Source organism: Saccopteryx bilineata, chromosome 4 (genome assembly GCF_036850765.1).
Source record: "Saccopteryx bilineata isolate mSacBil1 chromosome 4, mSacBil1_pri_phased_curated, whole genome shotgun sequence".
Lineage (NCBI taxonomy): Eukaryota > Metazoa > Chordata > Mammalia > Chiroptera > Emballonuridae > Saccopteryx > Saccopteryx bilineata.
Genome location: NC_089493.1, coordinates 33,614,582 through 33,640,375, shown reverse-complemented (window position 1 = coordinate 33,640,375; position 25,794 = coordinate 33,614,582). Strand labels below are relative to the sequence as shown.

The following is a 25,794-nucleotide window of genomic DNA, read 5'->3' as shown; positions in this document are numbered from 1 at the left end:
GCTGAGGATGGCACTATGGCCTCACCTCAGGTACCAAAATGGCCCCAGTTGCAATGGAGCAACGGCCCCAGAAGGACATAACATTGCCCCCTAGTGGGCTTGCCAGGTGGACCCCAGTTGAGTGCATGTGGGAGTCTTGTCTCTCTGCCTCTCGCTTCTCACTTAGGAAAAATATAATAAATTAAAAAAACGTTGTCTTCTGAAACACTTATTAAAGAATAACCTGCCAGCCTGACCAGGTGGTGGTACAGTGGATAAAGCATCGGACTGGGATGTAGAGGACCCAGGTTCGAGACCCAAGGTCACCAGCTTGAGCATGAGCTCATTTGGTTTGAGCAAAGTTCACCAGCTTGGACCCAAGGTCGCTGGCTTGAGCAATGGGTCACTCGGTCTGCTATAGCCACACAGTCAAGGCACATATGAGAAAATCAATGAACAACTAAGAAACCGCAACAACTGATGTTTCTCATCTCTCTCTCTTCCTGCCTGTCTGTCCCTATCTGTCCCTCTGACTCTCTGTCTCTCCCACAAGAAAAAAAAAAAAAGGACTTTATGACACCAAAGTGGGGCTTTAAAAGAAAAAAAGAATAACCTGCCAAACTGATGTAGTTCTTTGCATCTGCACTGTTGAAAGGCAGATTCAGATTAAAGGCAAGGCCAAATGGCTACGATTTTTACCTTAAATTAAGAAGCTGGGTCACTGGGAGTTGGGAATGTGGAATCAAAGCTTCTCTTGAAGATATTTCAAAGCTAAATACCTCGGGTCCTTTCATGTAGGGTAAGTCTTATACTGGAGCTTGATTAATAGGAGCTTAAACATAGGGATCCTGGAAGATGAATGGTTGACAGAGAGATTAGTAGGATAAACGCTAAATTATCAAGAGTGGCTACCAGGGGTTACTGTTCCCCAAACTCATACTTGTTTGCAAACACTTTCCATGTCTGTCAGAAAGCTTCCGGTTTTTTTTGTTTTTTTTTTACAGAGGCAGAGATAGACAGGGATAGACAGACAGGAACAGAGAGAGATGAGAAGCATCAATCATCAGTTTCTCCTTGTGCGCTGTGACTTCTTAGTTGTTCATTGATTGCTTTCTCACATGTGCCTTGACTGTGGGCCTTCAGCAGACCGAGCAACCCCTTGCTGGAGCCAGGGACCTTGGGTCCAAGCTGGTGAGCTCTTTGCTCAAGCCAGATGAGCCTGCGCTCAAGCTGGTGACCTCGGGGTCTCGAACCTGGGTCCTTCCACATCCCAGTCCGACGCTCTATCCACTGCGCCACCACCTGGTCAGGCAAGCTTCCGGTTTTAATACTTTAAGTGATCTTTAATTGAAAAATTTAGACTACCACGATACTTCAATACCATCTCATGAAATTAAAATCTAAATAGCATAGAGACTCCAGAGTGAAAAGTCCAGGGCTATTGGAAACCCTCCACTAGCTGGAATAGATACGGAAATTGAGTAATGGTCTCTCTGGCTCTGGAGCCAAGTAGACTCTTAGGCACTACAGAAAGGAAAAGAATGCTTGTCTATCAGATTTGACAGTGGCAAGGTAGTCTCCTTCTCAGACCCACAATCTTAGATGTTAACTGTCCTTGGATTAATGGCCAGTGAACCTGGGAGTTCAATCTCCATTTTGGTTCCCTTGTCCCTCTTTCTCCTATTACTATGTTCTAAAATAGAGTAATATTATGTCTATCATGATGCTGTCAAGATACATAAAAAGATCCATGAAAGTTTGCTTAAACTAAATATATATATATATATATATATATATATATATATATATATTTTTTTTTTTTTTTTTCCCCCTGAAGCTGGAAACGGGGAGAGACAGTCAGACAGACTCCTGCATGCGCCCGACCAGGATCCACCTGACACGCCCACCAGGGCGACACTCTGCCCACCAGGGGGCGATGCTCTGCCCCTCCGGGGCGTCGCTTTGCTGCAACCAGAGCCACTCTAGCGCCTGGGGCAGAGGCCAAGGAGCCATCCCCAGTGCACCCGGGCCATCTTTGCTCCAATGGAGCCTTGGCTGCGGGAGGGGAAGAGAGAGACAGAGAGGAAGGAGGGGGTGGGGGTGGAGAAGCAAATGGGCGCTTCTCCTATGTGCCCTGGCCGGGAATCGAACCCGGGTCCCCCACACGCCAGGCTGATGCTCTACCGCTGAGCCAACCGGCCAGGGCGGCAATATATATTTTTAATAGCTCAAACCGTCTTGATTACTTTGGGGGTATGGTGAAAGCCCAGCCTTAGTCATTGGAATTCAGACACACAATTATTAGACGCAGAGGCATGTGCAGGAATTGGTGGAAATGCTGCTGTAATGTGCCTGCTCACTGCAGTTTTGCACAGTGCACTAAACTATGCACTGCTAACGAGGGGCAGCACACTGACAGAGGTAATAGCACTGAGCATGTCATGTGATAGCAATAACCAATAGGTATATTCACCCACATTTCCAAGCTTTATGGCCACCCAAAATATTCTCATACTTGTATTCTTTTTTTTTTTTTTTTACAGAGACAGAGAGAGAGTCAGAGAGAGGGATAGACAGGGACAGACAGACAGGAATGGAGAGATGAGAAGCATCAATCATTAGTTTTTCGTTGCGCGTTGCAACACCTTAGTTGTTCATTGATTGCTTTCTCATATGTGCCTTGACTGCGGTCCTTCAGCAGACCGAGTAACCCCTTGCTGGAGCCAGAGACCTTGGGTCCAAGCTGGTGAGCTTTTGCTCAAACCAGATGAACCTGTGCTCAAGCTGGCGACCTCGGGGTCTCGAACCTGGGTCCTTCTGTATCCCAGTCTGATGCTCTATCCATTGCGCCACCACCTGGTCAGGCTCATACTTGTATTCTTGAATACTAGTTTGTTCAGATGAGTCTTTTTTCTTTCTTTTTTTAAATTTCTATTTATTGATGTTAGCCTGTAAGGAAGGGAGAGAGAGACAGGAATACTGATCCCTTCCTGTGTGTGCCCTGACCGGGACTGAACTGACAACCTTCTGTTCTTCGGGTCGATGCTGTAACCAACGCAGCAGTCTAGCCACGGCCAGATGATTCTTGAAGATGTAGACTAATTTCACTTAGAATACCCAACTAAAAAGTTAACTACCCCCAAATAAATAGGGAGAGGTTAGGAGGAAGTAGAAGGCAGGTCTGATAGATTCTTTCAGTCTAATCTGCCCTAGACAGACCCCACAGGTGGTAACTATAAACAAAGTACAGCCAGGTCTTCCCTTAACCAAGTGTCCGATACTGGGTCACCCTGATGGGAGATCTAAAACAGTGTCAGACGCGGCACGTGCCCTCAGAGCTCAGACCTGCAGTAAGACATGCAACTACACTTGAGGGCACGTGGTGGCTTATGAGGTACAGTGTTTGAGTTCAAAAGGGAACAGAGACAACTGGGAGTTCTCTTCACACAACTACTGCAGGCAGGGACCTGGAAGTTTCCTTAAGATTGGAAATAGTACATATTTTCCCAACAAGTAGGTTGGAACCCCACCCCCCACTTTCTTCATTCTATCCAAAAAGCCTGACAGCTGTGCCATGTATGTTAATTGAACAGGGATGACTGACTTTATAACCTTAAAGGATTCTTTCAACCCTCGTTTAATATAGCAGTGTTTTAGTAAATTCATGCTCAAAATGAAGTGTAAGGGGCTTCCTGACAGTGGATAATTTTATAGTAGAGGACTCTTCCCCCTTGGCTTATTCTGTCTGGGGGTAGGACCCCCCAGAACAGCAGCTAAGAATTCTCTGAGGTGTTGTCACACTTGGTTCTCTCAGGGTTGCTGTCGGCGCTGGATCTTGTTGAAGTCAATCCTCAGTTGGCGGCTTCAGAGGAAGAAGCCAAGGCAACAGCTGGCCTGGCCGTGGACGTGATTGCTTCAAGCTTTGGTCAGACAAGGGTGGGAGGGCACAGTGTCTACAACCAACTTCCTACTCCTAGTTCACCGCAGGAGTCAGAAAATGAAGAACGTGTGAGAATTTAGAAAATACTATCTGCTGACACGTGTTTGTCACAATGGGCATTCCACAGTTGTGAGGTGTTTGAGGGGACACTACATGGTCACCTGGGTCAATACTGCCTTAATGAGAACATTTATGTCTTCTCACAATTGTAAAGCTTCCCTCCCTTCTCCGTGATGGTGACCAATGCTACTGTAAATGTATTTGGGTTTTTTGCAGTTCACAAGGTATTAATATGTTGGAGTAGTATATAAATTTAAAGAAGTCATAAACAGCATTTATTACCTTGGTATTTCACACTTGTCTTGTTGCTGTTCCTTCACATTTAACTGGTTTTCCGTCTTCCCTCCCTCTTCCCAAAGTCTGGCTACACAGTGCATCCTTGAACCGTTAGCTCATAGCAGCAATATGCTTATTCCATACCTCTAAACCATTCATTCGCGGGGTCAAAGTTCTGGTCCACAAACCCTCCCCTGCAGAAAGTTCAGTGTTTGCGAAAGAATTTGTAATAAACCAGGCCTCCTAGGATGACAAGCTCCAATAAGATGACAATAGAAAGTAGCAACTTGTTGGTTGTCACTCTACAAACAGAAGCAAAGGGAGTAGTCAGAAGTCAGATAACCTTATTTCTCTCCAGTCTTAGTACACAGAAGTTTGACCTGGGGCCAAGGTTCAATACTATGAGGCAGGCTGAAGGTTTGTTTGGTCCCACAGCCACTCAGCAGTAAGTATACACAGGCACACCTCAGAGATACTGCAGGTTTGGTTCCAGACCACTGCAATAAAGTGAATACAGTAACTAAGGCAGTCACGTGAAAACTTTCCCCCCCAATGCATCTAAGTTATGTTTATATTAGACTGTAGTCTATTAAGTATGCATACTGTAATTTAACAATATTTTATTGCTTAAAAATGCTAACCATCATCTGAACTTATCAAAAAGCTGGCACTGATAAACTGCTTCAAACCTTCAATTTGTAAAAAACAGTATCTGCAAAATGCACTAATTCAAGGTATGCCTGTAGAAGGTGCTTTTTAGCTGGTTAAGTGGCAACTCAAAAACTTCTTTAGCTGTATCAGAAAAAACACTATCTACCTCACAGAAATGTTCAAATTGGAATATATATTGAAGGATAAGAATTGTTTATTCATTCTAAAATATCTTCAAATAGTTATTTCTTCACTTTAAAACTAGCTTTTCTAGATCTAGTTAGAATAGTAGTATTAAATATAATGTGAAAAAATACATCATTTCTGAAATCAGGTTGAACCCTATTTCAAAATAGCAGTCCCACGGTATCATTACCAGGGGTCCCCAAACTTTTTACACAGGGGGCCAGTTCACTGTCCCTCAGACCGTTGGAGGGCCGCCACATACAGTGCTCCTCTCACTGACCACCAATGAAAGAGGTGCCCCTTCCGGAAGTGCGGAGGGGGGCCGGATAAATGGCCTCAGGGGGCCACATGCAGCCCATGGGCCGTAGTTTGGGGACGCCTGAACCAGAGAACAGCATCCATTACAGACCACAGCTGTGAGTGTGTGTGGGAGAAGAGTGGCTGACTTGCTGGTGTTGATGTCCAGTTTAAGCGTGGGTCCTAAGTAACCAGAAGCTGGGTAGTACCTCTCTTACTTTCTCTTGCCCCATGAACCCAAATGGGTATCTCTACAAAGGTAATAAAGGAGCTTTATTTAAGAAAAAAATTTTTCTTTAAAAGAAAAAAATTATTGTCTTTTGTTACTACAAAGAATCCAAGCTCTGGCTGTCATGTTCGGCCTCAATTTCCCGTTTAGGAGAACCTCCCTCTCCTGCTAGGCTCATGGCCCGGTTGCAGTTTTGTTGCACGCACACATCACTAACCCCAAATTCATCCTCAGTGGCAATACTTCCCTTTGCCCCTGATTTTGTTGCTGTCAGCACTTATCTTACATCAAAGATTTTTTTTTTAAGTTAACTTCTTTTTTTTTTTTTTTTTTTTTTTTTTTTTTTTTTTTTTTTTTTTTTTTTTTATATTTTTTTATTTTTTATTTATTCATTTTAGAGAGGAGAGGGAGAGAGAGAGAGAGAGAGAGGGAGGGAGAGAGAGAGAAGGGGGGAGGAGCTGGAAGCATCAACTCCCATATGTGCCTTGACCAGGCAAGCCCAGGGTTTTGAACCGGCGACCTCAGCATTTCCAGGTCGACGCTTTATCCACTGCGCCACCACAGGTCAGGCCAAGTTAACTTCTTGGTAACAAGACAGAACTCCCAGGTAAGGGGGCTGACTCCCATAAAGAGCAAGCAGAGCCAAAAGCAAGTATTAAGTAGCAGTAAAAAGTTTTCTAATCAAGTTTTCACAAATGTGAAGCTCTGTCACTCCCATGTGCTACCTTCTCAAAGCGGTGTGAGCTAGGATTAAAAGTGCTTCCAGTGGACACATTTTACACTGCTCCAATTCTGCACATCACATACTTCTTTTGGGGGTGAGGGGATGTGAAGCATCAACCTGTAGTTGCATCACTTTAGTTGTTTACTGACTGCTTCTCATTCCTGCCTTGACTGGGGGGAGGAGGGGGGCTCAAGCTGAGTCAGTAACCCCTTGCTCAAACCAGCAATCTTAGGATCATATCTATGATACCACAGTCAAGCTGACAAGCCTGTGTTCAAGCTGGTGACCTCAGGGTTTCGAACCTGGGTCCTCAGTGTCCTGGATCAATGCTCTATTCATTATGCCACCACCAGTCAGGCCAGCACAGTATTATGTTTTTTTTGTTTTGTTTTGTTTTTTGTATTTTTTCTGAAGTTGGAAACAGGGAGGCAGTCAGACAGACTCCCGCATGCGCCCGACCAGGATCCACCCGGCACGTCCACCAGGGGGTGATGCTCTGCCCATCTGGGGCGTCACTCTGTTGCAACCAGAGCCATTCTAGCACCTGAGACAGAGGCCACAGAGCCATCCTCAGCGCCCGGGCCAACTTTGCTCCAATGGAGCCTTGGCCACGGGAGGGGAAGAGAGAGATAGAAAGGAGAAGGGGAGGGGTGGAGAAGCAGAAGGGCGCTTCTCCTGTGTGCCCTGGCCAGGAATCGAACCCAGGATTCCTGCACGCCAGGCTGACGCTCTACCACTGAGCCAACCAGCCAGAGCACAGTATTATGTTTAACAAAAGATTTTGTCTTGGGATATTTAATCACACAAGACAATATTTTTTATTTCTTCAGCTTTATTAGGACCTTTGCAAGTCACAGTTTAAAGCTTTGACATTCTTGGCTGAAAGACATTGGAGTTAAAAGAAATTAATTTTGTAACTATTAAAACTTACTTTCTGGCCATTGACCGGAGAATCTTTCGACTTTTGCTCAAATTTTCATTTGTGTTTACCAGCTGAGAAGAGAAAATAGCAATTATTTCCCCTTCTTTCAAAAGTATATACTCTAACATTTTAATAGTCCTAAACTGACAGTGGACACTAAGGGGTTTAAGTTGAAATCAAACCAAATTTAAAGGTAGCCTCAGTGTACAATTAGAAAAAACCAGAGAGGACAAGATATTTTACTACTTGTTAAGCAGGCTTAGGAACTCTTATATCCCAAGGCTGTTGGGAGGGACTTCTAGAACAAGGCTGATCCTTGGCTGCTCAGAACAGGCTTCAAGCGTACCTTGCCAGTAACTGTGAAGCAACTGAAGATTTGAATTTCATCAGCCAAACTCCAGGAGAGCCTCTTGAGTTACAGTTTGTTTTTGTAGGCTGGTGGATTATCACTTTTGGGATATGGTTGTTTTTATTTACCCTTTTAAGAGATACTTACATTGAATTATGAAAGGAATTAATCATTTTCAAGTCTTTTTATTTTTAAACCTTCCCCTTTTGGTGTCCTCGTACTAACCTAGATAGCTCGAGGACATTTCAATCGAAACTACCTGCCATCTGTCCCCAACCCCTGGCCTTGGTAAGTTGATCTCTCAGATCATTCCTTGCCTTTTAAATTCAGCCGATCCACCTGGTATGTTCAAGTCAAAAACCAAACAATCCATAAGTTGCCATCTTTACAGTTTACCTTAAATTCAGTCTTTTATTGTGAATTTTCACTGAGGGAAGGGTATAATTCTCATTTAAGAATGGAGAATTACAACTATTAAAATTTATGAGAAAATCATCTCAAATCTCCAAATTCAACTAATATTTTCCCATCTACGTCTTGTCCATAGTATCTGTTTTTTACTTTGGATTTGCCTCATACATTAAGTACACAGCATTCCATTGGCAAGTTGTGTTATTTTCAAAATATCTCTGTAGAGGTATGGGAAAGAAGGAATGAGTTATTTTCCACAGTTTCTTAGAGTGATAGATTAAAAGCTCCAATATAACCATCTCTGGCCAATGTCCATTTTCTTCTCAACGATCCAGCTACCTTAGGTAACAGTAAAGAGTTACAGTCCAGGATTGAACCTCTATAAATTGCCAGTGGTACTATTTTATGATGTGGAAAATAGCCTTGACTCTAAAGACAGGAAAGCTAGGATCTTTTCAGTAAATGCTGCTTTTATAAGAACAGTAGAATGTTCCACTGGGTATAAAATAAATCTCAGATTGGTAATACAGGAATAAAAGGATGGAGTAACTGTAATCTTATGTTTATTTGACAATCTTTAATAAATGCAGAAATCGACTTTCTTCAGTATTTCTTTTTCCCCTTCCAGTGATCTCTCAGCCATGCAAACTAAAAACTGAGAAAAGCCGAAGAACCCAGAAAGCCATTTACCCTGAATTCAGAACTGCTGTAGCCTTCGGCAGTAGCAAGGCATTTGGGGTTTAATGGGCCCACCTACTTGACCCACTCTGGCCCCTTTCCCATCTGCCCAGACTTACTCTATTCTTAGTACGTTCCAACTGGTCACGTTGCTCCCCCAGCTCTTCTATGATTTCTGAGCCAATCTGGTCTGTCTCTGTGGCAATCCGATGAGAACGCTCAATACTCTGGGTGGCCCGGTTCAGGCTGTCAGTGCCTTGCAGAAGTAATGCCCTTTGAGACTGTAGCCGATTCTGACAGGATTACGAAGGAAAATATAAGACTTCTTCCCTTATAAATTCATTTACCAGCACAATCTTTATGACCTCTCTTATGTAAGATGGGATACAGTGTGCAATAATTTTCATTATTTTAAGACAACTAAGGATGCTAATGATTATAAGATCCTATTCAAGGTCAGACTAAAGTAGAACTTCAGATCCAATACAGGATCACAGTACCTCCCACTCCACTGCTTGTTATACTTAAGTGAGACGAGGTAAGAAGAATTAACACCAGAGCAAATACCTAGCCCACTAACTCAGTTGGTTAGAGCATCATCCTGATATGTCAAGGTTGCAAGTTCAATCCCTGGTCCAGGCACATAGAAGAATCAATCAATAAATGCATAAATTACAAATCAATGTTTCTCTCTCAAATCAGTAAGTAAAAAAAAAAAAAATCAGAGCATGTTCCATGTGATTGTAATGAATTCGAACTGGTTCATGTGTTTGTTCAACTAGCAACTTCTGGGGCAGTGGCCCAGATTTGGGGTGCAGCAGCTACCTGAAAATGCATATAGCCTGTAACTTTGATGGGCAGCAATCAAACCAACTAAACACTACAGCCCTAGAATACATTAATTCACTGAAGATTCCTACCAGATTAATACTGAAAACTGAAGGACCATAAATAAATATAGAAACCAGAAGTCTGGGTGGGACACTGCCACATTCTGGAAAAACTTAAGTGACTAAACTCTTGGTAAGCCTAAAGAGAATTTCACTTTGGGCCAAACAAGAAACAAAAATTCTGAAGTTGCCAAATGTTGATTTGCTCTCAGGGAAGGCGGTATCTGGGGCCAAGTAAGGTGCCCTAGCTGACCTAATTTCCCAAGTGCCCTAATTTTCTAAATCCCCACCAAAGTTCTTTCTACCTATAATCCTAAGCACAGATGACATGAAGACAGAAGTAGCCTTTGTCATGCCAGAATTAACCAAGGACAGAAATGGGTGCAGCTCTAAGTTCTTAGCTATTCAAAGCACACACATACCTACATACATACACACATGCTCACACACTCAGAAAGGGGTCAGTTCACAAGGCCTAGACCTGAGCACTGGGCACCACCATCAAAAAGTCAAAATGGCTTCCCAGATCAGAAGTAACAAGAAGTCTTCATTTATGGCGTATGAACAGGAAAAGATGGTAAAATCACATAAATCAAACCCAGATTTGGAGCATAATTCTACGGAAAGTGGTATATTCTAAATTGCTTTTGTAATTTCTGAAACTAACTTTATAGCAAAACTATTCTTTGGATTTATCTACCTCTTTTTTGTTTTGGGCATTTTGATTTGTTTTTGTAATAAATGACTAGTCACTTTACATCTCTCGTCTCATTTTTTAAAATTTTTATTTATTTATTTATTTATTTTACAGAGACAGAGAGAGAGTGAAAGACAGAGGCAGACAGACAAGAATGGAGAGAGATGAGAAGCATCAATCATTAGTTTTTCATTGTGCATTGCAACACCTTAGTTGTTCATTGATTGCTCTCTCTTATGTGCCTTGACCGTGGGCCTTCAGCAGACCGAGTAACCCCTTGCTGGAGCCAGCGACCTTGGGTTCAAGCTGGTGGGCTTTTCCTCAAACCAGATGAAGCTCAAACTGGCGACCTCGGAGTCTTGAACCCGGGTCCTCTGCATCCCAGTCTGACGCTCTATCCACTGCGCCACCGCCTGGTCAGGCTCTCTCGTCTCATTTAACAGCCTCCACCTGCCCGCCATTTTCCATGTTCCTCCCTTCACAAGTGAACTTTAGAAATTTTACACCGTTCTCAAATACTCTAGTTTTGACATCAGCAATGTCAGGCCAGTAGCAACTGAATGTCTCTTCAACTATAATCAGGGTGCATAATGAAATGAGATTTGTTTATTTACATCATGACTAGCAGCCTTTCTACACGAGGCTGTCTGCACTTCCACCTGTCTCCATGCTACTGCCCAGCCAGCTCTACTCTGTACTATGGGATACAACCCCAAATACAACACCTTACAGTTAAGCTTTCTGAAGTTTTATCCTTTTAAATTCTCTAGTTTTTCTAGATAGTTTCAGAATATAGATTCCGATCTAGTCAGTCTAACTTCATAAATCGGAACACAGGAGGCTAGAGAGGCAATTTGGTTCACTTTCTATTACAGCAGAGCAAGGCCCCTTAAGAAGCATCCTGTCTTCACTATTGTATCTGGGCTATTGGGCAATCTTGATGTAAAGGTAAAAGAAAGCTTGGCTTAATTTTGTAACAATATTCTTTTTTTTTTTTAATTTATTCATTTTAGAGAGGAGAGGGAGAGACAGAGAGGGAGAGAGGAGAGACAGAGAGGGAGAGAGGAGAGACAGAGAGGGAGAGAGGAGAGACAGAGAGAGAGAAGGGGGGGAGGAGCTGGAAGCATCAACTCCCATATGTGCCTTGACCAGGCAAGCCCAGGGTTTCGAACCGGCGACCTCAGCATTTCCAGGTCGACGCTTTATCCACTGCGCCACCACAGGTCAGGCTGTAACAATATTCTGGTAAATTAAAAACCTAACTGATTTTTTTGGCACATGTAAAAAAGAAACTGGATCAATGGGTCAAAATACAGAGTTCAGACATAAGATTAGGTAACACTTTTACACCAGCACTACAAACCAAGCACTTTTATACATAAAGAATACAAAGAAATGTAAATAAGCATATGGTTTGGAAAGATCTGCATTAAATACAGTAGGGGCAAACACCCCATGGGAGAAGAAGGGGAACTGGATGCAGAAAAGAGAATAAGGTGGGAATAAACAAGAGTGCAATATACACTTTAACAAGAACTGTACTCCACAAGGTTAATTCTTATACCAGAGGCCCTAACAGGGGGGAAAAACCAGCTTAAGCTTACCATATGCTCATTCTCTACAGTGTATGTGCCATATTTCATATCTCCTCGACCCCCAGGTGTGGCTGTCAAAGGTGTGCTTCTCACTTCCCGGTGGAGTTTGGCAAGGTCCTTCCGGTAGGTTCGAAGCTTAGACATCATAGGATTTCGGAAAGACAAGGGTGCATAACGTAGTTCCTCTTCCATTTCTGCCAGCTAGGAAGACAGAAAAAATAGTGAGTAGACGGCCTGGTTCTTTTCTGTCTCATCTGGGCATATGGCTAGTTTGGCTTAATCAAACCACACATAACCCAATATGTACGTGACCACATGCTCACAAAGGCAGGGACGTCTGCACAGTGCCTGTCAAGCACAGAACTGGCTCACCAATATGTGATGAATGAGTGAAAACTATCAAGTACCTTATAGCTTATTAAACATTTTTGGCCTGACCTGTGGTGGCGCAGTGGATAAAGTGTCGACCTAGAAATGCTGAGGTCGCCGGTTCAAAACCCTGGGCTTGCCTGGTCAAGGCACATATGGGAGTTGATGCTTCCAGCTCCTCCCCCCTGTCTCTCTCTGCTCTCTCTCTCTCTCTGTCTCTCTCCCTCTCTCCTCTCTAAAATGAATAAAATAAAATAAAAATTTTTTTAAAAACCAAAAAAACATTTTTATACACGTTCACTTCATCCTCACAGCAAATCAACAAGGTAGGAAATACTATTTCTATTTCATATATAAAGACTTGAAAAAACCTGCTCAATATTATACAATGTTCAAAATCTTCAAATTCTCTTTTCCATATACTGTACCAAGTTCTTAGCCTGTTATGGTTCAAACGCTGTCATGAAGCGCTTCCAAGTCTACTGTACTAAAATGACAGGGGCCTGCCGTCATGGTTCTTCCCTTCCCTTCCTCTTTCTGAAAATCAACTGTTTGTCTCCCTGTCAGAGATAATCACGGGTCCAAATCAGATCTCCATTTTTCTGGAATAAGTAAAATATAAAGCCCAAACATGTTCACAAGAGGCCATAAATTCTTTTCATCTGCCTAGGTTGGCCAGAGTAGGATTGGATAATTTTGCTAAATCAGGAGAAAGAAAGCCCCAAACGAATAAATTGGTATTAACAAAGAGATTTCTTTTAAAGTGCTACCAAGATGTTAATCAAAAAAAGAAGACTGGCTCTGTAACAGTCATCGTGGATATGCCCCGCTAGCTGTACACAGGTATTAAGAAAAGTTTCCAGGCCCTGGCCGGTTGGCTCAGTGGTAAAGCGTCGGCCTGGCGTGCAGAAGTCCCGGGTTCGATTCCCGGCCAGGGCACACAGGAGAAGCGCCCATCTGCTTCTCCACCCCTCCCCCTCTCCTTCCTCTCTGTCTCTCTCTTCCCCTCCCGTAGCCGAGGCTCCACTGGAGCAAAGATGGCCAGGCGCTGGGTATGGCTCCTCAGCCTCTGCCCCAGGTACTAGAGTGCTCTGGTCACAACAGAACGATGCCCCGGAGGGGCAGAGCATCGCCCCCTGGTGGGCAGAGCGTCGCCCCCTGGTGGGCATGCCGGGTGGATCTTGGTCGGGTCGGGCGCATGCGGGAGTCTGTCTGACTGTCTCTCCCCGTTTCTGGCTTCAGAAAAATAAAGGGAAAAAAAAAAAAAAAAAGAAAAAGAAAAGTTTCCAGTACTCCCATTAGAAAGGGTATCGTTTTCACAGTCTGGTCCTTCTTAAAATATACTGCTCACAAAAATTAGGGGATATTTCAAAATCAATATGAAGCGATAAAATATCCCCTAATTTTTGTGAGCAGTATAGATATACAACAGAGAAAAGGATGCAGATAAGCTTAACGTCTCAGAACATCACTGGAGTAGGGACACTGTTCTTCAACAAGCAAGAAAGAAGTTGCCTGACCGGGTGGTGGCGCAGTAGATAGAGCGTCGTACTGGGATGCAGAGGACCCAGGTTCGAGACCCCAAGGTTGCCAGTTTGCGCGAGGGCTCATCTGGTTTGAGCAAGGCTCACCAGCTTGGATCCAAGGTCACTGGCTCAAGCAAGGGGTTACTCGGTCTGCTGAAGGCCCGCGGTCAAGGCACATATGAGAAAGCAATCAACAAACAACTAAGGTGCCGCAATGAAGAATTGATGCTTCTCATCTCTCTCTCTCCCTTCCTGTCTGTCCCTCTCTCTGACTGTCACAAAATAAATAAATTAAAAAAAATAAAATGCTTTTTTAAAAAAAGAAAGGAGTCTGATTTGAAAAGCATTTTCCTCAACGAAAGACTGATGATTGGTGTTTCTCATCTCTCTCTGTTCCTGTCTGTCCCTGTCTGTCCCTCTCTCTGTCTCTGTAAAAAAATTAAAAAAAAATAAATAAATAAGCCTGGCCAGGCGATGGCTCAGTGGAGGAAAAGTATTTTCCTCAGTCTATGCTAGGATAGCAAAAACTAGGGGCAACTAGTTCTGCAGAGTACTACTAGGGACCTGGATTTTAACCCCAAACCTCTAAAGCAGTGGTTCTCAACCTGTGGGTCGCGACCCCGGTGGGGGTCGAACGACCAAAACACAGGGGTCGCCTAAAGCCATCGGAATCCGATGGCCTAAAGGGTTTGCTGAAGCCAGTGCATAATGGAAACATTCTCTTCTACTAGGTAAGAGCAAACCTTTTTTTTTTTTTAAGCCACAGATTAAGAGAGAAGCAGTTGTTAAACTGCTCAGCAACATGGATCAACTTCTGACAGCTCTGGGTTCTGATTGGGAACTCATCCTGTCCATGCACATCTTACCCAAGACACCAAATCCAGCCACTATGTTGTCTTTTAAAACAGAAGGGAATGTGGCTAGAACCCCCTCTGAGCTACATTTTCTGTGACAGTAATTTTAACAAACAAGAAAAACTTTTTTTTTTTTTTTTTAGTGAGCAAGAGACAGGAAGGGAAAGAGATGAGAGGCATCAACTGGTAGTTGCGGCACTGTATTCATTTATTGTTTTCTCATATGTACTGTGACGGGGGCTCCAGCCAAGCCAGTGACCCCAGGCTCAAGCTGGTGAGCTCATACTCAAGCCAATGAGCCTGCGCCCTCAGGGTGCAGCACCCTTAAGCCAGCAACCTCAGGGTTTTGAACCTGGGTCCTTAGCGTCCCAGGCCAATGCTCTATCCACTGTACCACTGCCTGGGTCAGGCAAGAATAACATCATAATGGCTAGATGTTTTTTTAAATCACATGCACCTTGGCCTGACTTGTGGTGGCACAGTGGATAAAGCATCGAAACCCTGCACTTGTCTGGTCAAGACATATACGGAAGTTGATGCTTCCTGCTCCTCCCCTCTCTCTCTCTCTCTATCCCTCTCTCTCTCTCTCACATACACATACACACTCACTCACTCTCCTCTCTAAAATGAATAAAAATTAAAAAAATAAATCACATGCACCTTTATTTAAATAAATTTCAGAGTAACTTGATAGAAAAAGGTTTTCTTTGGAAATTTTTGTTCCTTCTAATAAAGACTGGTTGCCAGCTTTAAATGAGATTTTAAAAGACAGGTAAAGGTATGATAATGCTCTTTACAACTCACATCAGGAATGTATCATCAAAGCTTCATTTCAGGACTCTTCAAGCTTTACCCATTTGTGTTTGTTAAACCCCATCCCCAACTCCCATTCCCATCAATTGGTCTCATTTAGTCAGAAATAATCAAAATCAGGATCCATAGGCAGGAACAGTTCATCCGTGATCAGGTCATAAGCATTACATTTGGAAAAGATGAATACCACATAGAAGGAATAAGGACATGTTCCCTGTTCTCACCGTTTCATTTGCTTCCTGTTGCTTTTCATCAAAATCTCTGATCAATTTCTTCTTCTCTTCTGGAAAAGATAAGACAAGTTTTAAATGCTCAGTCCTGCTTCCACACATTTGTAGAGTCCGTTCCCTCTGCATAGAATAAATTCCGCATCCCTCACCTGTTGGAGGTAGCATTACTTAATTACTCCCAAAAGGCATTCAGAAATATTTGGGAACTGCCCAGACCAGGTAGCTTGGTTGGTTAGAGCACAGACGTTGCCAGTTCAATCCCAGGTCAGGGCACATAAGAACAGATTGATGTTCCTGTCTCTCTCCCCCTTTCTCTCTCTCTGAAATCACTAAAATAAACATTTTAAAGAAATTTAAAGGCCCTGGTCGGTTGGCTCAGTGATAGAGCGTCTGCCTGGCATGTGGATGTCCCAGATTTGACTCCTGGTCAGGGTACACAGGAGAAGCGCCCATCTGCTTCTCCACGCTCCCCCCCTCTCTATCTCTCTTCCCCTCCCACAGCCATGGCTCAGTTTGAGGGAGCTGGCCTGCTTTGGGTGCTGAGGATGGCTCCATGGCCTCACCTCAGGCACTAAAATAGCTCTGTTTCAGAGCAACAAAGAAACAGCTCCAGAGCCTGACCTGTGGTAGTGCAGTGGATAAGGCGTCGACCTGGAACTCTGAGGTTGCCAGTTCAAAACCCTGGGCTTACCGGGTCAAGGCACACATGGGAGTTGATGCTTCCTGCTCCTCTCCCCTTTCTCTCTCTCTCTCTCTGTCTCTCTTCTCTAAAACGAATAAAAAAATTAAAAAAATAAAAATTATATATATATATAAAAAAAGAAACAGCTCCAGATGGGCAGAGCATTGCCCCATAGGGGGCTCGCCAGGTGGATCTTGGTTGGGGCACACATGGGAATCTGTCTCTCTGCCTCCCTGCTTCTCACTTAAGAAAAAAAAAAACAGCCTGACCAGGCGGTGGCGCAATGGATAGAGCGTCGGACTGGGATGCAGAAGGACCCAGGTTCGAGACCCCGGGGTTGCCAGCTTGAGTGCGGGCTTATCTGGCTTGAGCAAAAAAGCTCACTAGCATGGACCCAAGGTCACTGACTCGAGTGGGGGGTTACTCAGTCTGCTGAAGGCCCGTGGTCATGGCACATATGAGAAAGCAATCAATGAACAACTAAGGTGTCACAATGAAAAACTGATGATTGATGCTTCTCATCTCTCTCCGTTCCTGTCTGTCTGTCCCTATCTATCCCTCTATCTGACTCTCTCTCTGTCCTTGTATAAAAAATTAAAAAGAAAAAAAAAATTTTTTAAAAAGAATTATATAGGAACTTGCTATCATGATGACTGAGGAAAGGGAGGTTTATTATTACTGGCATTTAGTGCCCAAGAAACAAGGATATCCATGGTTGGGACAGTCCTGCATAACAAATATCTGGCCCCAACAGCCAATAGTGTCCCTACTAAGAAACACTACAAGTCTAGATTAATCATTGTCAGCCCCCCTCCCCCAATCCTGAGAGAGAGACCAGAGACACTATCATCAGTAAGAATGTTTAACAATACAGGTTCTCTGAAATCCCTGTCCTCACTTTCACCCACATTATGAATCACTTATTTAACCCTTATCCACTGCTTTCCTGCAAAACAATTCAAACCCCCTATTCTGCTCGCTGGGGAAGGTACATGGTATGGTGCATGTTCCCTGCCATACCCACTACCGGTGGCATAGAACTGACTCACATACTGAGAAAGTTTTCCCCCTTTTGATTCTCAATCTTTTGTATCATCTCCTTTTGCTGCTAGTGTCTTTAATACCTAAAAATTACTTCTCTTTTAACAAAAATAGAAGAGTCTTCAGCTTCCAAGCAATTAACATCTACCTAAAACACCATTTAAAAAAAATGTTTATTGTATTAATTTTAGAGAGGGAGGGAGAAAGGAGAGAGAGACAGGAACATTGATCTGTTTGTTTTTTTCTTCTTTCTCCTGTGTGCCCTGGCCAGGACTTGAACCCGGGACTCCCGCACGCCAGGCCGATGCTCTACCACTGAGCCAACCGGCCAGGGCCAACGATCTGCTTCTGTATGTGCCCTGACCGGGGATTGAACCAGCAACCTCTGTGGGTCAGGATGATGCTAACCAACTGTGCTATCTGGCCAGGGCTAAAACAGAATTTTGCCTTCCCTGTATTTTTTCTGATCATTTAGATATTTCCACAGATTTTCCATTTAATGTATATCTACATATTTTTTTATTTAAGTGAGAGGAGGGGAGATAGACAGATTCCCCCCACATGTGCCCTGACTGGGATACACCAGGTGACCTGTCGAGGGCCAATGCTTGCAATGAAGCTATTTTTAGCACCTGAGGCAGAGGCTCCATGGAGTCATCCTCAGCACCTGGGGTCAATGTGCTCTAATCAATCAAGCCATGGCTGCAGGACAGGAGAAGGGGGAGAGGAAGAAAAGCAGATGGTTGCTTCTCCTCTGTGCCCTGACTGGGAATGAAACACACTGGCTGATGCTTTACCACTGAGTCAACTGGCCATGGCTCAGATTTTTCCATTTAAAGTAGTGATACAAATTTTCCTTTTAAATCTCTTCATGTATTAAATAAATGTATTTTATATGAAATAAGATGATTTAAAGAAAATGATTAATAGTAAAAATGGTAGTTGGATATAGCAAAAATGATGAAGGGAGTCCTGGCCCGCTGTCCCTTGGTAAACATTAGTACAGGGGAGAACTGCTGGTGTGTAAAGGAGATCAAGTTCTGGTCCCAGCTTTAGGCTTGAGTTAACATGTAAGCTTGGGTAATGCTTTTCCTCTCCTTGGGACTTAACCTTCCTTGGCTATACAGTGCGGTACATCATCCCTTTATATATTAGAAGCAAAAATTAGCCCAATGTATGAGGAGCTTAATTTTTAATGTATACATTCAAATGAATGTTCGCCTTGGAAATCTACACATAATCTACTTATTACCCCAAAGTCACCACTGCTTATAATGTTTTTTGAACATTTAGAATTACCTTCACAATCTACATATACATTATATATATAATTTGCCATTTTGACCATTTTTAAGTCTACAGTTAAATAGCATTAAGTACATTCACCTTGTACAACCATCACTACTATGCATCTCCAGAACCTTTTCATCATCCCAAATGAAAACCACAGTCATTAAACACTAACTCCCCTTTTCCCCTACCCCAGACTCTGGTAACCACCATTCTACTTTCTGTCTATGAATTAGACTACCTCACGCACTTCATGAGAGGACTCACACAATATTTGTCGCTTTGCATCTAGCTTATTTCATTTGTCATATCTTTGAAGTTCATCCATGCTGTAGCATGCATGGGGCCACAGTTCTTTTACTTTCTTTCTTTTTTTTTACAGAGAGAGAGAGAGTCAGAGAGAGGGATAGATAGGGACAGAGAGACAGGAACAGAGAGAGATGAGAAGCATCAACCATTAGTTTTTCGTTGTGGCACTTCAGTTGTTCATTGATTGCTTTCTCATATGTGCCTTGACCATGGGGCTACAGCAGACCGAGTGACCCCTTGCTCAAGCCAGTGACCTTGGGTCCAAGCTGGTGAGCTTTGCTCAAACCAGATGAGCCCGCGCTCAAGCTGGTGACCTCGCAGTCTCAAACCTGGGTCTTCCGCATCCCAGTACGAAGCTCTATCCACTGTGCCACTGCCTGGTCAGGCCACAGTCCTTTTCTTAAAAAAAGTATTTATATGTACTTTTAAAGATTTTAGTTATTGATTTGGGGGGTAGGGGTAGGGGAGGGAAGTAGGAAGCATCAACTCACAGTAGTTGCTTCTCATTTGTGCCCTGACCAGGCAAACTGGGCGCTTTGAACTGGTAACCTCAGCATTTCAGGTTACACTTTCTTTATCCACTGCGCCACCACAGGTCAGGCAGGGGCGAGTCTTTCAAGGCTGTGTATTCTTCATTCAATGTGACTCCTAAATACAAGCCAACACTTCCATCAACTGAAGAAAGAGCAATCTTTTCCAATGCCAAAGAACTGGCTTGAGTTGGGCTTATGGAGGGACAGCATGTGGGTATTCAAACTGTCCTAATATTTTCCTGGGTAATTGTTTACCCTTAAACCTTGCCTTTTAGGCCTGACCAGGCGGTGGCGCAGTGGATAGAGCGTCGGACTGGGATGCAGAGGACCCAGGTTTGAGACCCCGAGGTCACCAGCTGGAGCGTGGGTTCATCTGGTTTGAGCAAAGTTCACCAGCTTGGACCAAAGGTCGCTGGCTTGATCAAGGGGTCACTCAGTCTGCTGAAGGCCCGCGGTCAAGGCACATATGAGAAAGCAATCAATGAACAACTAAGGTGTCGCAACGAAAAACTAATGACTGATGCTTCTCATCTCTCTCCATTCCTGTCTGTCTGTCCCTATCTATCCCTCTGACTCTCTCTGTCTCTGAAAACAAAACAAAAAACCCTTGCCTTTTAAAGCCAATCCAATATAAGATGTAATACTACTACAGTGCTTTATATGGATTTATACTTATGTTAATCACAAGAGCATTTAGCATGACAGTTGTCTGCTGCTTTTTAAGTAATTATAACTTTTTTTTCATAATTGCTGGCTTCATAAAATTAACTTGGGCGTCTTCCCTCCTCTTGAATTTTTTGGAATAGTTTGAGAAGGACAGGTGTTAGTTTTTCTTTGAATGTTTGGTAAAATTCACTTGTGAAACCATAATGGTTCAGGACAATTTGTTAACTTTTTTTTATTACTGCTTCAATAAGTGATTATAAATCATTCTGGATGTGTACATTCTATAGTTTCACTTGAGATCAAGCTCCTCTAGAAAATGAAATTTTACTTTCTTTTATAGGTCCCATAAATTCTAGAACTTTAAACCTGACAATACACTCTTTGTTACGCCTCATTTATCATGTGACGTCCCCAATATACACAAGGCACTCCAGGTGAACCATTTCTCACTCCACACCACTCACAAAAGCCAGGGTCTGTTGCTTTAAAAAAACAAAATAAAAAGGAGAAAATTCAGCCATGGCAAATGGTCTGCACCTTGACCACTTTGATGAAAGAAGCACCAAAGCAGCTGTTATCCCTGAGTGGGCTGTGTTTCCAGCCACCGGAAGTAAAATAATATCTGCAATCAAAAATGGTTACTTCCACGGAGAGGTATCAGTTTGTCACAAAAGTGCTGAGTGTCACCACTCTTCTGAATAGGCCTTTCTCCAATTCAAGCCACTCACTCCTGATCCAAGCCAGACAAGACAGTATGAAGTAGTCTATATGAGTGCCTTCCCTTCCTAGCTCAGATCTTTTTACAACTCTGTTAGTCATAAAATCCTTTCCTACATCCTTCGTTAAAGGATATAAAAATCTGTGTTGAGGCAAATTCTAGAATGATTCAAAATGTAAAAATAAGAGGGAGTAGGGGCAAGGTAACTAACTTCCCTGCATGATTCTGTTCTCAGTCTTTTTGGAGCTGGAATACTCCACTCTCTACCTGATTTTGAGAGCTAACCCTGTAATCACCCACAAAACAGCAGGTCTGCATACTGAATAAAATATACGTCAAGTATGATATTCAGCTCTGAACTCAGCCAGAGGAAGCCTACCTTAATGTTCAACAAGGTGACAGCCTCTCTTCCTTATAGGAGGTTTGAATTACCAGCTCAAGAATGACTATCCTTGGCCCATTAGAGCTGTGGAAGTAACTTGTTTTCACCAGGATCTTTAAAATATGCGACTGATTTGCTTTTGGCGCCCCACTGTGGCATTTCTAAGACCTACATTCTCTTTTTGTACACTGATTTACCTCATCTCATACCATGTAGAAGTTAAAAGCATCAGATCTAAGCCTGTTTACTCATCTGCAAATAGGAAACACAACAGCACTGACCTCACAAAGTGGTCTGAAAGGGTGAAAAGAGACAATATACACAACAAGCATTTAGCAAATACCAGGTATATTAAGGGTTCAACAAAGAGTAACCACCATTGTTTTTTTAAAGTAAATCCTTAAGCAGGAAGAACTAAGAGCAAAAATAAAATGTACTGAAGAATATGAAGTGTTGGAAAAATTAAAATTCTGTAGTTTTTACCAATCTGCTACATAGGGTCCTACATTGTGATTATATTTTTGGGTTCACAAAATAATGAGGTCTCATGTATAGATATTGAAATTTAAATGAAATAAAATAAAAAACTTGCAATAATTTTAAAATACTCATAAGACATGTAAAAGAATGCCTTCTAGTGCTACAAAACCAAAACCAAAAATCATGACCACAGACACACTGTATTAATTGGGTATGAATTTACCACACTCTAAAGTATTTGGAAAGACCTTTCCAGATGCTGAAAAACTAAGACTAGAAATTATGACCATGGATAGTAATATTAAAATGATAGGAAACAGATTAATAATTACACTGGGGAACAAAACACTTGTTCTTACCTAATTCAAGTGTGCTGGTCTCAAATCTGACATTAGTTTTCCTCTGTAAGCTATAGTTTTTTTGCAATTCAAGGTTTTAAATTTTTATCTTATTATAAAATTTTCAACATTTAGTTTAACATTATGAAGTAGAATGTCTTCTTGGGCATTATCTTTGTGAAAATATAATACTTTATATAATGCAGTAAATACATTAATACAGTGGTCCCCAACTTTTTTTGGGCCACGGACCGGTTTAATGTCAGAAAATATTTTCATGGACCGGCCTTTAGGGTGGGACGGATAAATGTATTACGTGACCGAGACAAGCGTGAAGAGTGAGTCTTAGACAGATGTAACAGAGGGAATCTGGTCATTTTTTAAAAATAAAACATCATTCAGACTTAAATATAAATAAAATGAAAATAATGTAAGTTATTTATTCTTTCTCTGTGGACCGGTACCAAATGGCCCACGGACTGGTACCGGTCTGTGGCCCGGGGGTTGGGGACCACTGCATTAATACATTAAAAGATATGACTGCATCAGAATTTGTCTACAATTTTGAAACAGAACATATTAAAACACTTATTTTAATCATAAAATTTGCAAAAAACATTTAAATTCTATTCAGGCAAAAATTTGTATTTGTAACTCTTGCATTTGTGTACTTAAGGACAATCTCGTTTGATGCTCCAGCAGTAGTCTGCTCATCACTATCAGCTCCAAGATTTTTGGGACACTTATCAAGGTGACTGTTCAGGAAGTGAATCTTAACGCTCATGTTACATCCAATGTCATGGAAAGCCAACAGCATCCTTTGAACCAGAAGTTCATAGTTTTCTGTTTTGTTGCCAAGGAAGTTCTTTGTAACTGCCACAAAAGACTGCCATGCTGCATGCATTCTTCTTATTCATCTTCCTGGCAAATTCTTTGTCACATATGAGGGTTAGAATTTGAGGTCCATTGAATATACCTGTTTTTATCTTCTCAAAATACAAGATAGGAAAAGCAGAAATAATATGTTGAAAACATTCACTTTCTCTATTCAAAGCCTGAACAAACTGCTTCATTGAGCCAAGTTTGATGTGAAGTGGAGGGAAAACGATCCTGTCTTGATTAACTACAGATTCATTCACAGTATTTTGCATCCCTATTTCCAGAGCTTCATGTTTCGGCCACTCCTTCTGTGTCCTGTGTTTGTCCTGAGCTCGGCTGTCCCACAAACACAGAAAGCAAGGATACTTCCTGAAACCTCTTTGTTGTCCTAGCAGGAAATTTACCATTTTAAGATCCACACAAATGATCCAGTTATGCTCCTCATACTTCAGAAAGTCAAGGACAATTTTTATGTCATTCTTACTAAGTCATTCAATTCAGGTTGGCTAAACTACTCAGGGGTTAATGACTGCTTGGCATCAGAAGAAGACCCTTCAGATTCTACAACCATTTCCTCATGCATCTTATCAAAATACACTTGATTACCATGTTCACTTTCTTCATCCTTAAAAGAAATAAAACCATTGAAAACTGGAACCGGGAGTGTCTCAGAGTGTGGGATAGGTCATATTGCTGAAGGAATATTAGGATATGTGATCATATGCCATTTTTTCTTGCCGATGCCCTTTGTATGGATCAGACAGAAATAACAGTCACTGCTGTGGTCCTTAGGTTCACGCCAAACCATGGGAATACCAAAAGGCATTCCTTTGCATTTTCCTTTTGTCCAGTCACAAAGCATTTCCTCACAATTATGACACACAATATGAGGGGCCCAATTCTTGTCTTGATCGCCAAGGGGAACTTAAAAATAGGCAATATATGCACGTGTCACAAATGATGAAATATTGCGCCTTTGACATTGAAGTGTGTAACAGCCACATATATAATAGAAGGTGTCAGGACTATTCTTACATTTACACCTACTCAAAGAAGCCATGATTCAATCTTAAAACAAAATAAGAGGATGTTTTTATCAGATAATAATTTTTTTACATTTAAAAACAACTACAATTATGTAAAAGTGATGTTTGTAAAACATTAATTGCCTTGTGGTTATGTTCAATCCAAGAGTCCTTGCCCTTTAACTCCAATTTAAAAACCAATGCATGCCATTAACTGTAATAAAAAGAAATTAAAATTGTATAAAAACTAGAGCATGCACCAAAAAATGGATTTCAGATTTGGAATCAGCGATGCAGAAATATATAGAAACAGTTCTAAAACCTCATGCAACAGAAAATGAAAAAAAATTGTTCCCCAGTGTTATCACATATGAAATGGGTTGTCGTCACTGACACATAAGCTTTCTAAAATAGGACATACTGTGTGTCTGTTATCATTTAAAAAGTGATAAAAATGTGGAAGATGGCAGAGTAGAAATAAAACCACATTCCTTTCAAAACCCAATCATGTATTATTTTCTTCCCAACAATCCATAGTATTTATATATATAATCTTCAACATAATACTTATGGACAGTGGTGGGATTCAAATAATTTAACAACCAGTTCTCTGTCCTAACGGCCATTTTAAGTATAAAAAAAAGATATACTGAAAGGTAGTTTATTATTTCATGCATTTAATACTTAAATAAAAATAAAAGTACACAAAACTAGATAAGAGTTTTAAAATATTAATGAAAATATTTTAAATAATACCTGACAAAAAACAATAAAACTGTTATTTAAGATATTTCCATATTGCTTTTTGATTGGCGTCCTCACTTGCAATTTTTTTCACCTATGGACAGAATGAACATTACTATGGATGCTTAGAATACACTGTTGCGCAGATGAACATTAAAAAAGAGTAAGGAATGTGAATTTGTGATTTACACACTGGGCGGCTGCCCAGGTGCCAACCTTAGAGAGAGCCCTGATTACAAGTGCCATTTTAACAATCGGTTCACCAAACTAAAAAAAAAACACTTAGGTATTGGTTCTGCCGAACCAGTGCGAACCAGCTGAATCCCACCACTGTTTATGGAGCACCTAGTATGCTCTAGAATTAGGTATATAATAGTAAGCCAGACAAAATATACAGCATATGACAAGAGGAGGAAGGAACATTTCCAAACTCTTTTATGTGATCACCATTACACTGGTACCAAAACCAGACATGGACCCCACCAGAAGAAAAAACTACAGGCCAATATCCCTGATGAACAAAGATGCAAAAGTCCTCAACAAAATATTAGCAAACTGAAATCAATAAGACATTAAAAGGATCACACATCATGATCAAGTGGGATTTTATTCCAGGGATGCAATCAGTGATGGTTCAACATTCACAAATCAATCATGGTAAAGCATGTTAACAAAATGAAGGATAAAAATCACAATTATCTCAATAAATGCAGAACAAGTATTTAACAAAATTCAACATTCATTTATGATAAAAACTTTTTAAAAACTGATATAAAGGGAACATATCTCAATACAATCAAGACCACATAAGACAAGCCCACAGCTGCCATCATACTCAACAGTGAAAAGCTGAAAGCTTTCCTCCAAGATCAGGATGCCCACTCTCACCATAGTACTGGAAGTCCTGACCAGAACAATTAGTCAAGAAAATAAAAGGCATCTCAACCAGAAAGGAAGAAGTAAAAAACGGTAACTATTTGCAGATGACATTATAAGTAGGAAACCCTAAATACTCCAAAAAAAAAACTTTT

At 41.7% G+C, this 25,794-nt stretch overlaps 2 protein-coding genes across 3 annotated transcripts in view; one reads left to right on the top strand and one right to left on the bottom strand.

Moving 5' to 3' along the window:
* The window catches only part of ARG2 (arginase 2), a 50,615-nt gene extending 46,347 nt beyond the window's left edge, over positions 1-4,268 (top strand). Inside the window, exon 8 of the mRNA XM_066277475.1 lies at positions 3,794-4,268. Within this exon, the coding sequence (XP_066133572.1) occupies positions 3,794-3,999 (206 nt within the window). The 3' untranslated portion in view covers positions 4,000-4,268. The remainder of the gene's footprint in view (positions 1-3,793) is intronic.
* VTI1B (vesicle transport through interaction with t-SNAREs 1B) overlaps positions 1-25,794 on the bottom strand; it is a 49,997-nt gene that overhangs the window by 16,816 nt on the left and 7,387 nt on the right. The window contains exons 2-6 of one of the 2 annotated variants that reach the window (XR_010731380.1): positions 15,671-15,729; positions 11,894-12,085; positions 8,822-8,995; positions 7,274-7,335; positions 4,400-4,557 (exon numbers count right to left, since the gene is read on the bottom strand). Coding sequence is in view for 1 of the 2 variants with exons in the window: in XM_066277476.1 (XP_066133573.1) it covers positions 4,461-4,557; positions 7,274-7,335; positions 8,822-8,995; positions 11,894-12,085; positions 15,671-15,729 (584 nt within the window). In the remaining variant the exon portion in view is untranslated. Of the gene's footprint in view, positions 1-4,227; positions 4,558-7,273; positions 7,336-8,821; positions 8,996-11,893; positions 12,086-15,670; positions 15,730-25,794 lie in introns of those variants that run through there. The other variant, XM_066277476.1, reaches the window with a different exon arrangement.